The sequence below is a fragment of the Dicentrarchus labrax genome, unplaced genomic scaffold (genome assembly GCF_905237075.1).
Source record: "Dicentrarchus labrax unplaced genomic scaffold, dlabrax2021, whole genome shotgun sequence".
In the NCBI taxonomy this organism is placed as follows: Eukaryota; Metazoa; Chordata; class Actinopteri; family Moronidae; genus Dicentrarchus; species Dicentrarchus labrax.
Window position 1 is genome coordinate 7,034,974 of NW_026136724.1, and position 18,470 is coordinate 7,053,443.

General features: G+C 40.5%; 1 protein-coding gene across 2 annotated transcripts in view; it reads left to right on the forward strand.

Moving 5' to 3' along the window:
- Nucleotides 1-2,244: 2,244 nt before the first annotated feature.
- Nucleotides 2,245-18,470, forward strand: part of rerg (RAS-like, estrogen-regulated, growth inhibitor) — a 39,930-nt gene continuing 23,704 nt past the window's right edge. Inside the window, exons 1-2 of one of the 2 annotated variants that reach the window (XM_051393108.1) lie at nucleotides 2,245-2,570; nucleotides 13,094-13,247. In XM_051393108.1, coding sequence (XP_051249068.1) covers nucleotides 13,187-13,247 — 61 coding nt within the window. In that variant the 5' untranslated portion in view covers nucleotides 2,245-2,570; nucleotides 13,094-13,186. Of the gene's footprint in view, nucleotides 2,571-4,278; nucleotides 4,367-13,093; nucleotides 13,248-18,470 lie in introns of those variants that run through there. The other variant, XM_051393109.1, reaches the window with a different exon arrangement.

Consider the following 18,470-nt stretch of genomic DNA (forward strand, 5'->3'; position numbering starts at 1 on the left):
CTCTGTTGAAAGGAGTGGAGGGGTGAATTCCACTCGCGGAAGCGCGCACAAAGCGAAAACTACCTGTGATGAAATGGAGAATTTATAATAAATAAGGAATATTTTAATAATATTGAAACTGTATGTTTTTGAAGTCCACTCACCCACTTTTAGTTCGTTTTGAAACAAAATCTATAGTTTCGGTCTAACTCACCGTGATACTGAATATGTGGAGGACCGCCAGTTTGAGCCTGCAGACCAAATCGAGATTCAGGGGATATATCATCTGCAAAAAGTTTACTAAGTATACTAAGTTTATTGTATTTTATCTGAAATGTTTAGAATCTCAAGTAGCAGTAAACATGTGAGATCAACAGCAATAATGTTTTTAGAATACAAAATACATTACAAAATAATTAGCTGAATGGAAACAAATTCAAAACCAAACTGCAACAGGAAAGAAACTCAGCTGCTGGTTGACGAGATCAGGGAAATGTTAGTGTTCAAGAACCTCAAGCTAGAATGTCAGTGTGAGACCAGCAGTGGTTGGGGAGATTCACCTGTGCACAGTGGAGGAGTTTAGAGAAGGGGAAGTTATTGCTGGGGTGTGTTTTGTTTAAATAATTAAAAAGTATTAAATAAATAAAGTTGTTTTAGATGATTATCAATATTTTTGTCCTTTTACTTATGTGTCCTTATCTGTCCTGATTGAATGTGTCTATCTGACTTCCTAACAGATCATGATGTACTGTTTTTTGAAGCTGTTTGATGTACCAACCTCTGAGTAAGGCAGACTTGTATGGAAACAGATCATGCACTGTGTTGGAGCCAATAAGTATACCTACTGATGAGATAAAGCAGAAACCTCTAAGTAAGGCACATTTAAAATTAGAGGAGAAACATATACAAATCATTTGTTATCTATTTACTTATGTTTTCTAAAAATAGGATCCTGATGAAGGCTTGAACGATTCCTTAACCTTAGTGTATACATTAATAATGTAAGCTATGTCGTTCTTTTGTTTATTGTGCTTTATTGTACACATCCATTCATCAACCCACTCCCTCACTCACATAATAAATAGTTAAATGGCTCATGAAACCTTGTGTTTAAATGTGCACACCAGTCAGAATCTTGATGGGCCAATCCTCCTTAATCAGACAATAATAATCAAATCTACGTCACATGTTAAATTTAGTAGATATAGTCTTTTATTAGATATAATGAGGAGTTTAGTGCCACAATGATAAGTGCAGACATTGAAGATGCATGACAAGTGACTGAAGGTAAAATCAATGCCAGCTTTATTCTTGTAGCAGCAGCTGCACCTGCTGAGCTGAGACTACCTTCTCAGTGATTATACATATTATGGATATATATATATATATATATAGTGCATTCAGGAAGTATTCAGTCTCCTTCACTTTTCACATTTTGTTGTGTTGCATGCGTATGCTAAATTGTTAAAAAAAATTTCTTCTCATCAATCTAAAACAGGATCATAGAATTTCAGTTTCAGAAAAAACAGACGCCAGTATTCAGACCCCTTGTTGTTAGTCTTAAAATCCAGGTTGCCATCAGGTGACTCCCAATTCTGTAAAGAAGTCTAATCAGAACATAATTTGCTTTTATCGTTTCTTAAATCAGAATAATAACATTAAAATAGTGAAGTCATTTGAATGTAAAATGGGTGGCTGCTTCACTGATGATTAACACAGTGCGGAGCTATGAGGACACAAAGTCATGAATACATTTTAGCACTGGCAACATGAGTACAAAGCACAAATTAAACCTCCTTTAGGAGCAAGAACTCACAGAAATACCCAAAGCCAATTTACCCAATGACCATATCAATGTTCTGATGGAGTGGTACCATAGGAGAGGTCAAAGTCATATTCAGCTTTAGGCAAAAGTATCATAACATTGGGATATACAACTTAACTATCTAGGGCCAGCAAAAGATAAAAATCACAACTTCAGAGCCAGCAGGTTCTGTCTGCCTTTATGCGAGTTTAGTTATTGAACATTTAGGTTTTATACTCACTGAATTAAATTTATTCTTAATCCTAAATCAGAAGATATAAGATATAATCAGCCAGGGCAATAATAAGGTCATTATAATATTGTGCAATGTGATGTTTAATTTGGTGGATTTCCTCTTTTAAAGCTTGGAGAAGGCGCTTGTGTTCTCGCTTCCTGCCACTAGAGGCCGCTGCCGCCCTCGGTGTGGACATGCAGCGGCATGCAGCAGCAGCGCGGTCAGAGGCAGCAGAGTGTCGGGAACTCCAGCTGCTCCGCTCCGTATATTTCCACTGACCCTCCGTTTCAGGGATTCATTCATCTCAGTGAGAGCTGCTGCTCGGTCTGTCCGAACGGGATCAGTCCATCCATCCACCCGTCTGTCCATCCAGCTCTACATTGTCTCTCTCCTTCCACCCAGCGGTGCGCTGCGTCCGCATCAGCGTCTGGGAAGGTCAGACACATCGTTATTTTGATCAGCGGACCTGGCAACTTTTTTTCTCCCCCCCTCTCTCTCTACCTGATCAACGTTTCATCACCGGGAGATCATCCCTGCATTCGACCGTCGCTGGTGAGTCTTGCTGCCGGTGTTTTCGTGTGATGTGCGTCCCCTTCGGAGACAGCACTGCAACACTGAGCTGTGGGAATGAAATCAAACCTGTGGTCAGGCCAGGAGGTTTAATATTTTACTGACAGAATGAAACCTTTGAGGAAGGTCATGCACACTCTGTCCGTTTCCTCTGAGATTAAAATGTCTCTTACGGCATTGATGATATTTAGGGGACATGGGGACATAGGTGTTTCTGGTTTTCATGTGACTTTAAATGGACATTATTGTGATGGCTGTCCAGTTCTGTTCTACAGTGTCTCATTGTTTTCTGTAAGGTGAGATGATGACTGTAACGTTTTCAAAGTTGGACAAATCTTTCCAGTCAGTCACCAGGGCTGTTAAATATAATAATGTCCCCTGTAATACAACCACAAGAGCGTGTCTCCAGTTCAGTCTTCATGAATATGCAGTTTTCTCACACTCTGCTGCTCGGTCCCCCTCCACCTTCCCCTGTTGGGTTCGAGGACGTAATTGGCATTCATGTGCAGCTCCCAGTGTTGCATAATCTCAATGGGATTTAGGGTCAGTCAGCATATCCTACACGGATGCTTGCCAAACCGGGGTTCGGGGGACTCCCAGGGGTCCTGAAGAAAGCTGTGGGTGGGAGGCCAGCAAAAATGAAGATGGGCTTGATATCACTGTTGTTCCTTTGACTTGAGATCAGCATTAGGAGGGAGTGAGGGGTTGAGAAGGTTACAGAAACTCGAATGTCCTCCGAAAACAACAAGTTACTGCAACCCTCAGCGGACACGCACACATCAAGATAAAGTGTCTCCAGTATATGGGTCCCAATGAAATGCACTGCTAATGACTCACAGTGGTGGAATGCTACTAAGTACATTTACTCAAGTACTTAATTACTTTCCATTTAATGCCATTATGATACTTAAATCTACTATCATAAATAAATAAATAAAACATAAACCTATATAAAACACTAATACAATAATATAACACTCAGTTTTGAGCAGTAGTAGCGCGATGGAGCAATGTTTTTATGAGTGGGTCACTGTTTTGTTTTTATTGTGACAAAATACACTGAATGTGAATAGAACTTTTGTATGTTTACAAGAACTCCACGGGGAACCTTTAACCACATTTTGTTGCAAATACTTCTGTTCTTTAATTTAGTAAAACAGAGGACTTTTACTTGTAACCAAGTATATTTTACATTGTGGTATCTGTAGTGTTGAGTAAAGGATTTGAATACTTCTTCCTCCTCAAATGACTCAGAGAAAGACAATCTTCTCAGATAGGAGGGCTTGCAGTGAAGACTAGATTAAACAGGGCCACACTGGTCCAAAGTCTATCAGCATGAGGGCTGTCTGACTGAGAAGTTTCGTTTAACAACCTGTGGAATCACTGGAGATTACCGATTACCAAATAAAAAACAACAAAACAACCATTTTAACCTGACTAAAACATTCATTGGTCTGTTTGAATTAGACACTGTAGCATTATTCCCCACTGGTTTCACTGGTTTCCCTCCAGAGGCAGTGCACCAGCTCACTGTACGTATTTTGATGACAGGCTTGTGGTTTGCAGTCTTTCTATAGCCTGTGGTGCAGCAGGTCTCCTCCCATGGTTTGGAGCTCAGAGCTCTGTAATCTCCCTGAACCACAGAACCACCACCCAGATTCATTTCTCAGGGTAAAAATGACACAAAACCCAGCTGGGCACAGGCTGGAAAAAATATACACGTGCAGTATAGTTTGGATGGGGTCCCTATAGAGCAGCAGTCCATGGATAAATTGCAGGTACTAGAAAGAGCTTCAGGTTCATAATAATCTGAAATGATGACCATCTATCTCATGTATTTCAAGGTGAAAGGTAATTTTATTTTGTTTCCCAACGGTAACAGACATTGGTTTCAGTCACAGAGGCACTTAAGCTGTAGACATTAGGGTAGATACAGCAGAATGTGTATCACATTCATTTAATTTTATCCTTTGAATCCTTTGTGTTTGATGTTTACATTGTAGTTGGTGCTGTACCCTTTGGCTTCAGTCTGAAAAGTAGCACTAGTTAGCTATTACTTGGCACAGTTGCAATGTGTTGTATTCAGTTTGTACTGTAGCAGTGGATTATCTCGTGCTTGTTATTGTAACACTGTAGTTACTGCTTCTGATTTGCGATCCAGTTTGTACTAGTTATTTGGAATGATGATGATATGTGTAGGTGTACATCCACATTTTTCTTGGGGATCAGACTGGTTGTTCTGACTCATTTCAATGTGCAGAGAGAGAGGGAGAGAGAGAGAGAGAGAGAGAGAGAGAGAGAGAGAGAGAGAGAGAGAGAGCTACTCTGGCGTAATGATGCGTCACACTTGGATTATTCCTTTATCGTAAACTTCGCCTCTACTTCTTCTTAAAGCTGCTATAATCAATATTTTCATGTTAACAATGGATCAGATGACTGTGTGTGTGATAGGGGTGGGAATCTCTTCTTGAATTTGATTCGATGCCGATTCAGAGGGCAACATATTTCTCAACAGTCTGCCTGTAGCACCAACCTCATCCTTAGCTGCTGCTAAATTAGGGAGTGCTGTTAGCCTAGTTCAGAGCATAAACACAATGCAACGTTCGTTTGCCATCCAATTGGTTTCGGCTGTAAGGAATGTACATGCCTTTTGCACATGCTCCTGCCGAGGTCCGCCATTTTGTCTGCAGCCAGGTGCTGTTTTGTTACAGTAGATCATAATGTTGAGAATTTCATTTTAAATTTTCTGCATTGAGACAAAATCACAGGAATCTGTCAAAAACACTTTTTTTAAAAATTATCACCTGACTGTGTAGTTCTTCTCAGCTCTACAGAGCATTTTAGCATCTTTCAGCTCATTGTTTTTGTATTATGGCCCAAAACATAACTATTTTGGTTTAGTCTCTCATCAGCTCAGTTTCCAGCCTCTGCAGGAAGTTGTTTTCAGTGAAAACCTCTGAAAACCCACTGTACACTACCTGCCAAGCACCAAACTGTGGACAGGCAAAGTTAGCAACTATCTGGTGAACATAGCGGACCATTTAGAAACGATACAGATACTACAGCCAGCTGAGAAAATAAATATGAGTTAGATTATGGTTACATGTTGCAACAAGAAACAACATGTACATCTGTGCTCTGGAGTTGTTTGTAGGTGTAGTTTTCTCTTTTGATGGAGCTATGCAAACAGTTTTTGTGCTAAACTCGGTTAATCCCGCCATGGCATGTCTATCTCTGTACTGGATGCAGATGAGATAAGGGTGATAATGATCATCTTACCATGCAAAGGTGGTAAACAAGTGTGTCAGACTGCCCCTTTAAATGCATCACCTCCCGCTGGTGTACAGTAATGTTTGTCTTGCATCTTTGTTGTAGCAGTATATTTAGAATGTGCCTTTTCTTAAAATATTCTTATAACAATGTAGTTCTTGGGTTGACACTGTGGCACTGTGGTAAGTTATTTTTGTCTTGGACCAGTATGGAAATTCTGTCACTATGTACCCGTTTCTTGTTGTCTTGGGTGTGTGCTGTAGCACTGTAGTTGGAACTTTTTATCGTAGTCAGCAGAACTCGCTTTCTGTCCTCAAGTAGAAAGTTCCAGATGTGTTGACTTTAGCAGCTGCTTCAGAGGTGCATGAGAGACAGAGAGAGTCAGGATGGAGGGTGGAGTGGGTGGAGGCCATAAATGGCAAAATGTGAAGAAGATTGACCCTGTCGATAGGGAGACACTGCTGTGTGTTCCTCTTCTTCCTCTCTCACTGGTGTTTCCCTGCTGCTGCGTGGGAGAGCGAGGGAACACTGGAGTGGTGTGTGTGTGTGTGTGTGTGTGTGTGTGTGTGTGTGTGTGTGTGTGTGTGCGCTCAAAGTAATGTGTGCGATATATATAAAACAGATAAAAAGCAACAACAGAAAAGCGAGAAACGAGGCAGGAAGGCATCTGTTAGAAAATATCTAATGATAGAAAAGAGCTGTGCAAGCTGTTTATGTGGGTTGCTACTATTCCATTCATATTCTTTTTACATTCTACACAATGTACTCCAAAAACTGACTGATGACATTCCCTCCACACTCTCTCCTATAGGGTGATTCAATCTCTTACACCTGTGGCTGCTGTTGCAAGAACATTTTGCACGAACCCACTGATTTTAAAGCTAAACGTAAAAATAGATTCAGACATATGTGGCTATTTTGTCCTCTGCAAAACAAGTTTTCTGGTGCTGAAAGGTTGACAGAATATGTGAACAGTTGTGTTATCATGCATGACACTAAACTCATATATTTATAGTGACATTGAAGTGTATAAATATTTTAAATGACGGGCAGTTAGCAGATTGGTCTGGTTCTTTGTAGGTTCCATCCGAGCAGCAGATGTGGGTGTGATTCGGGCACCCATAGCTATATGTTTTGGACTCGTCCACACCACAGAATTATGCTTTTTCTTTTTTTTTTAAAGGAATGGTTTGACATTTTGGGAAATACAGTTTTTCTCTTTCTTTCCGTGAATTAGACGAGAAGATAGATACGACTCTCATGTCTGTATGTATATGTAAATATGAAGCTTAGCTTAGCATAAAGACTGGAAACGGGGAGAAGCAGCTAGCCTGTCTCTGTCCAAAGGTAATGAAATCTAACTATGAACACCTGATTGACATGTTATATTTTGTATGTTTAAAGCTGCAGTAGGTAACTTTTATAAATTAACTTTTTGTGACATTTGCTGAAACGTTCACTGAATCTTGACAGTAGTACATGAGTCAGATGATCTGTGAAAAAATCTGATTCTTCTTGCTCGTTCTCGTGCTCCTAATGGCGTTTGCAAGAATCCACCGGGCCTGAATGAAAACAACCAATCAGAGCTGAGAAAGATAGTTGATTGTTGAGACTCATTCCCAGGTGGTCAAATACCGATGCTGGGAATGAGACTCAACAATCAAATATTTTCAAGCCACCAGCCGAAAGCGTCTTTCCATCTTTCTCTGCTCTGATTGGTTGTACTACAACATAATTTGTCTGTGCCTTCCAAAACCATTATAAATCACTAGTGAAAAGTAAATCTGGACCTGGACCTGGAGAACTTAGAGCTAACCAAGCATTCGTTGTGTCTTACACTGCATGGTCGACAGCTGATTCACCTCAGATGGAAAAAGACCATCGCCATTGCATAAATGCTCAGAACCTCAAACTAACCAAACTACCATTGCAACAGGACTACAATATCATGCACTGTTTTGACTTTTCTGTCTGTTTGGTGGAAGTGGAGTCCACATTAATAATGATAAAGAAAATATTTAAAGACGCTGGCGGTGCCATAATGACCTGTGCTCAGAGAGAGACAGAGATGGATGATCGACCTCCACTTGAGCCACACCAAGCGGCACACAGCCACACCGTATATGGGCATGTGTGTGTTGGTACAAATGGGGAAAAGGTTAGCGGAGTGTGTGTGTGTGTGTGTGTGTGCTGCAGTAGATGAGGAAGGAAAGCGGTGGAAGTTTGCCACTTCATAACTTCAACCAGTGTGAAGCTGGCTAACATGTTTCTGGCACTGACACACACACAAACACATTTTTCAGCTTTCATTTATCCAGACAGGGTCGACTGAACGTCTGTTTTTGGTTTTCTCCCATTTTTCTTGCTATATCTCATTTCCACCATTAACAGAGGGATGAGTGAGGACATTTTCTTGTGTGGTTAAATTTACACAACAGCGACTGACGATGGATCACTTCACAAACACACTATACTGTATATAGGTTCTCACAACTGCCAGGCATGTTTGGAAGCCAGTTTTCTGTCACCTTTGATCACTTACGGAGTGTTTCATTATTGTGTGTAACACAATACAATGGATGGTATATGGACTGTATATGTATAGCGCCTTTCTCGTCTTCCAACCGCACAAAGTGCATTTACACTACATGCTACATTCACCCTTTCACACACGTTGTGGTGGAAAGGCCATCGCAAACAGAAACTAACTAATTCACACACATTCATACACTGATGTACATCACTGGGAGCCATTTTGGGTTCAGTATCTTACGCAAGGACACTTGACACACGCAGCAGGAGGAGCCGGGGATCGAACCGCCTATCTTATGATTTGAAATAAATTAGCTTTAGATAGCCAGATATTTTGTTGTGTAGTTGTTTGACAAGATTTATTCATTATTCTTATAAAAAAACATTAAATGCTGTCAATGATCAGACAGTTTGAGGCAAAAGAAATTCTTTCTGGCAGAACTGTATCTTGCCAATGAAAGTTAGCATGTAAGTTTTATACCTCCAAAACAGGTAAATAGCACTCACTTGACCAGCATGCAATTTTAATTTTATCTGGATTGGCTTTTATTTGTTTCTTCATGTTATTCTTACAGGTGCTCAGTGTCAGTGCTTCGACACTACTAATGCTAACAGACTGAAGCAGCATTGTGACGTAGGAGGTCCTTGGCAAGGATGGCTGGTGATCTAACCGCTAACCCACTATTCAGCACATTACTCCCCGTAAAACCACCACTTGGCATTTTTACATTTCTGTTTTTGTACAGATTAAACAAACAAAAGTCATAGCCCTATGTGCAGAGACTGACACTGGAAGTGACCCCCCCCCCATAAAACCACAGGGTGACGCTTTAACACTCAAGTTTTTGTACGGATTAAACAAAACGAGACATACCGGGTTAACTAGTGAGCTTTAGAACTTGTAGGAGAACTTTGTTACCTTTGGACAGAGCTGGAGCTGTTTCCCAGTCTTTTCAGTCGTTATGCTAAGCTAAGCCAAGCAGCTGCTGGTAATAGCTACATATTTACTGTACAGAAATGAGAGTGGCATCAGTCTTCTCAGCCAGTGGCCACATCTCAACAATGCAACACACGCAAGAAAATATGACAGCGTTTTGTTTTCCAGTCGCAAGCAGGAACAAAAGGCAACAAAACACAGCCAAGTGTGTTTTTGTTGAATTTTGAGTAATAGTCACTGACAATTGAGGCTTTGACTTGTGGTTTTCACTGTGTTTTAGCTGCACGAAAGGTCAGGTCGACAAGGGTGATGACACACGTCTCTACTGTGGTATTATAGTCAGGTTTTTCTGTTGTGACACTCCAGAGGAAAACACGAGCACTGTGCTTCAAATCCATCACCCTCTAGTTACAAACCCGCTTTCTTAGCAGGCTGCTGCCACCTCTGCATAAATTTAACAAAAACATGAGTCTCATTCTTGCGTGTTTGCTGTTGTATTATCTGCGCTATTCTTGTGTCGGTATATCCTAGGATTCATCTGGAATCATTAAGATATAGATTTCACTTAGATTCTATCTGTTGTCTGTTTGTTTGGATTAAAAGTTGGGAGAGCCGCCTGGAGAAAAACAGAGTGTGTGTGGAGCAGACGTTTAGAATCAATGACCTGGTGAGATAACTTCACAGTGGGTTGCTTTCTCATTAAACAGACCTGTGCGTGGTTGTTTTAACGGGCCGCGGTTGTGTTTTCCTTTTGAATAGATGACTTTAGCTCTGTGCGCGCTTTATTCTACGCTCCCCCGCTCTCTCCGTCTTCTGCTCTTTTTCTTTCTTTAAATCTCTCACATACCTGCGTGAAAAATCCCAGATAGGTCAACAACAACTCCCAACTGACACCACGGTCTCTGTACTACATGCTGCTCACTTTGGTCTTTAAAGCATTATTGATTTGCAGTGATGGGAATAACAGCGTTATAAATAACGGCGTTACTTTTTTAAATAACGAGTAATCTAATTGATTACTCTTCCCATCTTAATAACGCCGTTACCGTTACTGCCAAAAAATGCTGCGTGTTACTATAATTGAAGCTGTTTTTTTTCATCAGACCAACTAGATCTCTGAGCCGAGAGGCAAAGACTTTTTTTTACTGTTCTTCCTTGGTTAGTGGGCAGTGCACGAGACAAGCTCATAAATGCTGACGATTGGCTGAGGTTGAGTTAAATTTTATGGTAAGCCAATCAGAGGTAGAGTTGGGCGGGTGTTCGAAAGCCAGACAGGTATGGCGAGTTGTGTTGCATCTTATTACATTTGCACTAAAAACAGTGTATATATTGTTTGAATACATTTTTGGTACTTTGCTTAAAGAGCATCATTTAATTTAGATGTATTTGTTGGCTGGCTGCAGCCTCTTGAAGTGAGATTGTCAATGGCCAGAGAAAGAGATTTATTTTTATGGAGATGTATCTTTTATTTCTTATGTATTACCTATATTTGGATTCCTTAGTTTTGCTATACATTGTACTTTTCAGTTAGATTGAAAGCACCTCATATTGTTACACTGTTCTACTTTTTCGAGTAGTGCAGTATATCTACGACTGTAGACAAAGTTTAGTTTTTTGTTTTATTTGCACTACAAAGAGTGTATATATTTGTTATTTGTTTTTGGTATAGTGCTTAACAAGCATAATTTAATTTTGCCCAGTTGTGGCCTGTTGAGGGGCAATAAATATCAAAAGTTCCAAAACATCTATTGTGTTATTTGTATCGATCCACTATATAAACATAATATCTACATACATGGCATTTGGCTAGTCTCACTTTGTCCCACAGCAACACTAGAATAGTTTAGATTTGTGTACATTGTTTCTGTTAATAATGTGTTGTATTAAGTGTCCATTTCGTTATAATATTCAGATTTATCATAAATAATTGAACATGCACATGTATTTTAAGTTGCGTTAAAGAGGGGTGGAGGTGGGGTCACATTTGAGCATTTAAAAATTTACTTGAAAGTAATGCAATAGTTACTTTCTGAAGTAACTAGTCACTTTTATAATTTGTAACTGATTAACTAATTTAGCTACTTTTTGGAAGAAGTAACTAGTAACTGTAACTAATTACTTTTTAAAAGTAACTTGCCCAACACTGTTGATTTGTTACCGTTCTATGTCTTCTCTCCTGTTGATGAATAGTCGGCTGATTAAATCTCGGGCAGCTGGCAGACGACAGCAGAAAGGATGCAGTGTTGTTTCATCTGCGGTGTTTCATTTGACATATACTGTGCATTTCACATCAGCCTGCGGCACAATCGCCCATGACTAGCCCAATGTGGGTGCTTTTATTTAAGTAAAATAAGTGGATACTTATTCTGTGGTTAAGGCAGGACATATAGGTAACAGGAGAAAATAAAAACATTCTTGATGGCACTACAAGTCATGTTATTTTAGGCCTGAAATCACTATAAAAAAGGATATACCTCTCTGATATCACATACACTGTATATTACAATGTGACAAAACAGAACAAAGGACTGTTCCACATTTCTGCTTTGCATCAGATTACGTTTAAATAACAGTTCATATGATTAATACTTAAATATTAATCAGTATTGAACTAGTCCTTTAAGTGCAGTGTGTAACTGTTCACAGATACTATTGTCTTCTAAAGCAGGGGATTCAAGTCTGAGACCGTAGGCCTCTTCTTAGACAAACTTTGAAAAAAGTTCCCCCTCAGTCCTACTTAGTTTCCCTCCATTGCTGGATGGATCATGATTATGTTGTCTGATCCCATAGACACTCAACAATTGAGCAAAGATATAATATTGCTGTTTGACATAACTTCAGACTATCACATACACATAGGGCTATTCTACGTTATCTCATTTGATAATGTTAGATTTTTTCACTGAGCCTCCTTTGCTCGCTTAGAAAACCTCTGTTATGTGTGAACATAGATGTCATGGCTCCTGAGTTGGGAATCAGATTTAAAAAAGGGACATGGACGTGGAAGCGTATTTTGAGTTCTACATATTCATTTTTGAGGTGATGTATATTCATACTAGTGGAACTTTGGATACTTTTTTTGATTGGCTGTTACTAAAACTCGCCTCAGTCCCCGTACTGATACTGCCTTCCTCACTGGAACAATGTACTCACTGTGTTTCAGCCTCTTTTCTAGATTGTGTCATGCTGCTATTCCAACATATTTGCTTCACTTATATTTAACTGAGATCCAGACTGAAATTACCTAACCTTAGCCTAAGTGCTTTTGCTGCCCAAATCTAACCATATGTGAACCCCAGTCTCTGGTGTCAAAGTTCTCTGTTCCTTTATGCCCACCTCCCTATAAGACTTCTGCGGGGTAGAAGAAGAACTCTTTCCTCACTCAGAAATATGTTCCCTGACATAATTAAGGCGACTATTACCTTTCCTGCAAAACATTTTTGTAAAAACTAAATTGTAGTATACAAACCTAGTTTCTAGAACCCAGGGTCGCTCTGCTCTGATATACTTGGCTATAAGCCTTTTTCAGTCCCGTCATTCATGGCCTGACACTTCTGATAATGTGAGCCCAGCAGCTTGCTGAGAAATTACTGCATGACTCACAAATGGTGGAGGTAACATATCCTTTGCAGAGCTAAAAGTAGAAATACCATAATTAAATATATTACCAACAAAAAGGAAAATGCAGCATTTGAAATGATATGCAACTAAGAAGTTGTACTAAACTGAATTGTAACATATCGACTTGTCCTACATGTTTCCTCAGACGCTGCTTCCTCCTGTCTGGACGAGAGGATGGATGGCTGACCTCAGAGCTCACTGATTGGTTCGCTGATCTTCGCTGGCTGCAGCTGCTGTCATGGCCAAAAGCCCCGAGGTGAAGCTGGCTGTCTTCGGCAGAGCGGGGGTGGGCAAGTCAGGTAAATGTGTTTGTATTTATCACAGATGGGTTCTTACAGAGGCTTCGCTCTATCTGCGGCTTGATAACACTTTCAAATATTTTAAAGTTTGTGTAATTGACAGATTACACTCTTTTTAATCGATATTTAAAAGGCTTAAATGTGGCTGCTGTGTATCTGCAGGTTTCATGGAGTGTGTTTCACCTCTTTCTGCCTCATTTACGTTTCCACTGAGCGTCTCACCACAACCTCTGCTTTCTAATGTTTTCCTCCATCATCCTGTCAGTATTTTTATACTTGCAGTAATTCCTTCCATGCTCAGTTAGTTTGTGTTGTCAACATTACAGTAGGAGGTTGTTTTTGCGCTGGCTTAAATACCTTCACTCCCACTGATAACTCAGTTGAGTCATTATGATTTAGTTTCAGCTATAAGCTGCAGCAGCTCGGCCTCAGCTGGCCTTGTATGTTTTCTCCAGTAGCTAACACAATAACACGGACCATATGTTTCCTGCCGGCTGCAAATCAAGACAGATTGCCTCTGCGTAGCAATCAGCTGTTGGAAAACATGCTTCGGGATCTCTTCCATGTTGAAGGAGGCCATTAAAATGCCTGAGGAGGTCAACTCAAGTACTGTACTGAAAAGTATAATGACTGAGAAGTTTATAACCTTCAGCTGGAAGGAGTGCGGTTGTAAACCATGGCAGTGAGGCTGACGGTGTCTGACATGCTCATCTGAAACCTTGTTCAAGGAACAGAGGCCTTCAGTCTGTGACTTATTTCCTTGAACTAAGAAGCGAACTGTTAGTCCTGCCCATCTCCTCCCCTCTCTCCAAAACCTGTCATTCATCTTGATGAGTTGTCATCTGCCCTAATCCTTCACCACTGCCGTCATTTCTTCTTTTCCTCTCAGGTTTTACTGTTGCTTTCTGCTCTGTGGCTGCTAACCAAATGTTCTCCACTGAAAATACTAGAAATGGTTGATTAGGTTAATGTTGGCTTCGGGCATTACTGTATGTTACTGCTCATTTTCTTCTTGTTCATTGAATTTGAACACTTGCAAGAATATGTTTACCTCCTATCTAGTTTCACAGCAGCAGAAAGATCACTCAGAACAATCATTGCTGAGGAAAAAACAGATAACCAGTTTAAAGTGCACTACACTGCATCTTGCTTTGCCGATATAAAACCAGGTCACGGGCTGATATGGCCCCAACTGTGACCTCAGCACTCCATACACAACTCATTCCAACACGTCAAATACTGCAGCTTGGTCAGTGGCCGTCTCTGCAGGTAACCCCCTAACGTCATTTCTGGACATGCAGGGCTCCACGGTTGAGTTAGCGAGAATAAACACGCAGTGTCCGCAACTTCTGGTCAAGTTAGCAATAATAAATGCAATACAGAGTTAGACTTTCAAAATAAAGCTTGCGTCCTTAATGTTGTGAAACTGTTGCTGTTTGGTTATGATTAGCAACAAAAACTACTTTGTTAGGTTTAGGAAAACATTTTAAGTTACGTTACGTACCTGACGTAACTTATGTACACACATAAGTAAGTCTGCACAGTGATGCCCACTTCTGAAAGTCAGAATCAGAAATCAGAAATTTGTTCAAAATACTGTGATGGTGCGCAATAGCCCATAAGGACTATGTTACAGCCCGTATTGCGACTGCAGGCTCCAGTTTTGTCATTCAATGCTGGGACAAATTCAAAACTTGCTGTCCCCATTAAACATGAGAGCCAGGTTTAGGTCCAGGTTGAAAAATACCGAAATTACCCTTACAGTCAGGTCTTTGTTTCCTGACCTGATGTCTGTGGAAGAACCCAAAAAACTATGCTACTTTTCAACCAACTTGTGGTCTAGTTCTTGTGATGAACACGTTTGCTTACTGGAAAACTCTCTTCAACCCACTGCCTCCCTTTACATGTGGACATTTGATTTTCAAGTGGACCCTTGATTTACGCATAAAAGCATAGCAGAATAGTACATATACATATATATAGCCCCAGTGATCCTTTCAACAATAGATGGCTCTCATCTAAACATAGCCTTTTATTGGCCCACACATGCTAATGAATCAGCCTACTCCTCAATAGACCAGACCGTCACATATGGGTACTTTCAAAAACGCCCTCTTTATAGGGGATGGAAAACTGAAGTTTCCATAGACGTCAGTGCAATTTCACGTGTTTTGACATTTCTATAACCTTTGTTTTATAGACATGTCAAAAAACTATTTTGCTACCTTGCCTGAGTAAGGCTGATCGATCAGCCATCATGTCCTGAGACCCACAAATGTCAACCTGTGGAAGTCATTAGCAGCAAAGTCAGTGCATCACCAGTGTGGGAACTGTTCATTTCTGCCCAAAATTTTAATCCATCCAATATTTGAGACATTTCATCCACGGCCAAAGTGGAGGGCCAACCAACAGACTAACATTGCCATGTATAACCATGGTTCCACTGCATGGTACAGTCCAACTCGACATGCTTTTTTTATTAGGTACTTTTATTGATTCTGTTTTCCACTGCAGCAATGACACAATAACAATGGAAGATATCCTATTGTTTTGGCATCCTTTCAGATGCAGTTGAAAATAAGAATGTCTATACTTTGTCAAGCGACCAGGGCTTGGTTTTGTTTTAAAAAGAGACGAGAATAAAAAAATTACGGTTGCAATTTGCGGTCAGCATGCAGGATGTCCATGAAACAGTAGTGACAATTCTATTGATGATTCCTTTTGACCAATCAGTGATCTGTGGTGGTTTCGCCAGGACCAAAAAAAAGCGAGTAGAGTCGAACAATACCATGCAGTAGAAATACGGCATATAACCATAAACCACTTTCTCTTTTATTGTGTCCTATAGTACACACTGAACATTGCAAAATGGTGACAAGACGATCAGTTTCTTGCTCGTTCTTTGGTTTTAAAGTTCCAAAACTAAAACCAAAACACTGGGTTGTTTTTGTGTGTTCTGTTTTAAAACCAAAACTGGAAAATTCTATTTTTTTGTTTTAGTTGTGTGTTATTTTGTTTGTGCTGCTCTTCTCTGGCTGTCTGCAGGGCATGCTGCCGTCATACCCTGGCCCCTAGCCCTCCATACACACTGAGCACTACTTTGCTTCATTCTCCACTGGGTCGGACCCAGACCCATCTCCAAACCTGGACCGGTACCTGCTGGCAGCAATGCTGGACGGTCTGTCTCCCACCCTGCCGCCGCTGAAACTACGTATTCCTGGCTGCGCTTCTTGTTTTTCCAACCATAGTGTGTGTGGCAGGGCAACTTAGTGGCAGCCCTCCCTGCAGCCACCCGACCTGTCTAATCTCATGTCTGCGTAGCCCTGAGATACTCTGGCAGCAAAAAGCGGCTCTGGAGGAGTGACCCTGAGCAGCAGCAGGCCGGGTAGGAGGGACTGTGACAATCAAAGGGGTTAGAGTGTTTACCGGGGAAACTGCAGCTCACAATCTGCTGTATCAGTTTATTTTACAAACCAACTGTCAGAAAAACACAGACACAACAAGAGCTAAGCTCAAACTGTCAACCCATAGTCATACAGCTTCACGTCCCATTACTCAACAGTCTGATAAACAGTAAATTCATTAAATTCAGTGCCCCATGGCGCTATTTTTCAAGCTGCTGTAGCTGATATGCTGTCAAGGCTTTCGTCCTAGGGTAGTGTTGGAAAAAGTGGGATGGAAAAACTATAGACGCACCAGTAGGTACAAGTCTGAGTCCAACACAAATAAATTATCACACAAAACAAAAACTTGATTTACTCAGTTTGGTTTTAAAACAGAAAAACAACCCTGTTTTTTTTTTTCATTTTTCCGATTTTAGTTTTGAAACAGAAAAAACAAAGAATGAACGATACAGGGATCCAAGATCTCTGCTAACTTGGCAACTTAAAACAACATCTGTATTTATCTTGAACAACCCTGATCAGTCAAACCTATCACAGCATTCCTGTGAGTTAGTGTTCAGGTGATGCTACTGTTTCTTATTTTTGTTTGGCAACAGTGTATTTGGCCTTTAGTGGTCATCATTCACATCCAGAAGCTGTTTGTTCCCCTGCTGGGTGGAAAAAATTTGTTCCTAACGAGCATGAGCAGACCTGCAGGGTGTCTTGGCGTCGTTTGGGGTTTGCTGGGCCCTTCGCGATGGTCTGACCTGGACTCCTATGGAGCAGTATAGCTCTAATAAAAAGCAGAGTGTATTAGCTTAAGTTTGGTTGTTCTGGCACTTTGGTTTATTGACTCAGTGGAGGGAAACTCAGGTTAGGAAATAAGATACATTTGTCCAATTACTGTACCCCCAACTTGGTCACTGCTAAACACACACACACACACACACACACACACACACACACACACACACACACACACACACACACACACACACACACATGCACTCAAGCAAATACTCCCACACACAATTACCTCATAAAATAAAACTGGCAAAATTAGACTCAAAATAGACTCAATACTCTGTCCCATGACATATCTGTAATTATTTTATTTGACTATGATTGACTCATATAATAGAGTAGTTTGTGCTGTACATCAGAGGTCAGATATTTCCCTGAAGAGCTGGTGGAGACCAAAACAGAGCTAAAAGTCTGTCAGTCTCTCTTCACAGAGAGTGAATACTGGCCATACGACGTTGACAGAGACATGACTGAATGCTCATGGTGTTCCATGTCAAATTGGCCAGTGTAAATACGCAACTGTTTGCTAAGATGTTCACCATATTAAAGATGCCATGAGAATATTTGCAAGGATTATATTCTGAATATTTTAAACTGTGCATTGTTTTTTTGTTTGCAGTTTCTTCCTCATCTTTGTTAGCGCTCCATAGTACTACCAGTGGTCAAAAACTCCAGAGTCTACCCTTTAAAGTTATAAGCTGCAAATTTTGTGCTTACAGCTTATTGCACTGCCTCCCAAAAAAAGAAGAAAAAGATAATCCCAAAATTTTCCGGTGACTCTTTTTTTCTAGTCACTGTCTGACTTTATTATATGATATGAATAAAATCTGGATAGGTTATTGCTGTTAAAACACAAATTCACAAAGAGTGAATAGTGTGCTTTGAAAGATGGTTGAATGGTCTTTTGGGAAATTAACTTTATGGGGTGCGAAGCGCCGGCTCGTAAAACATCTCGTCTCGTCACTCCTCAAACATTCCGCCTCCCCTCAGCCAGAAAGCAGAACAATAACAAAAGGTGTGGGCCAACATGTCTCTG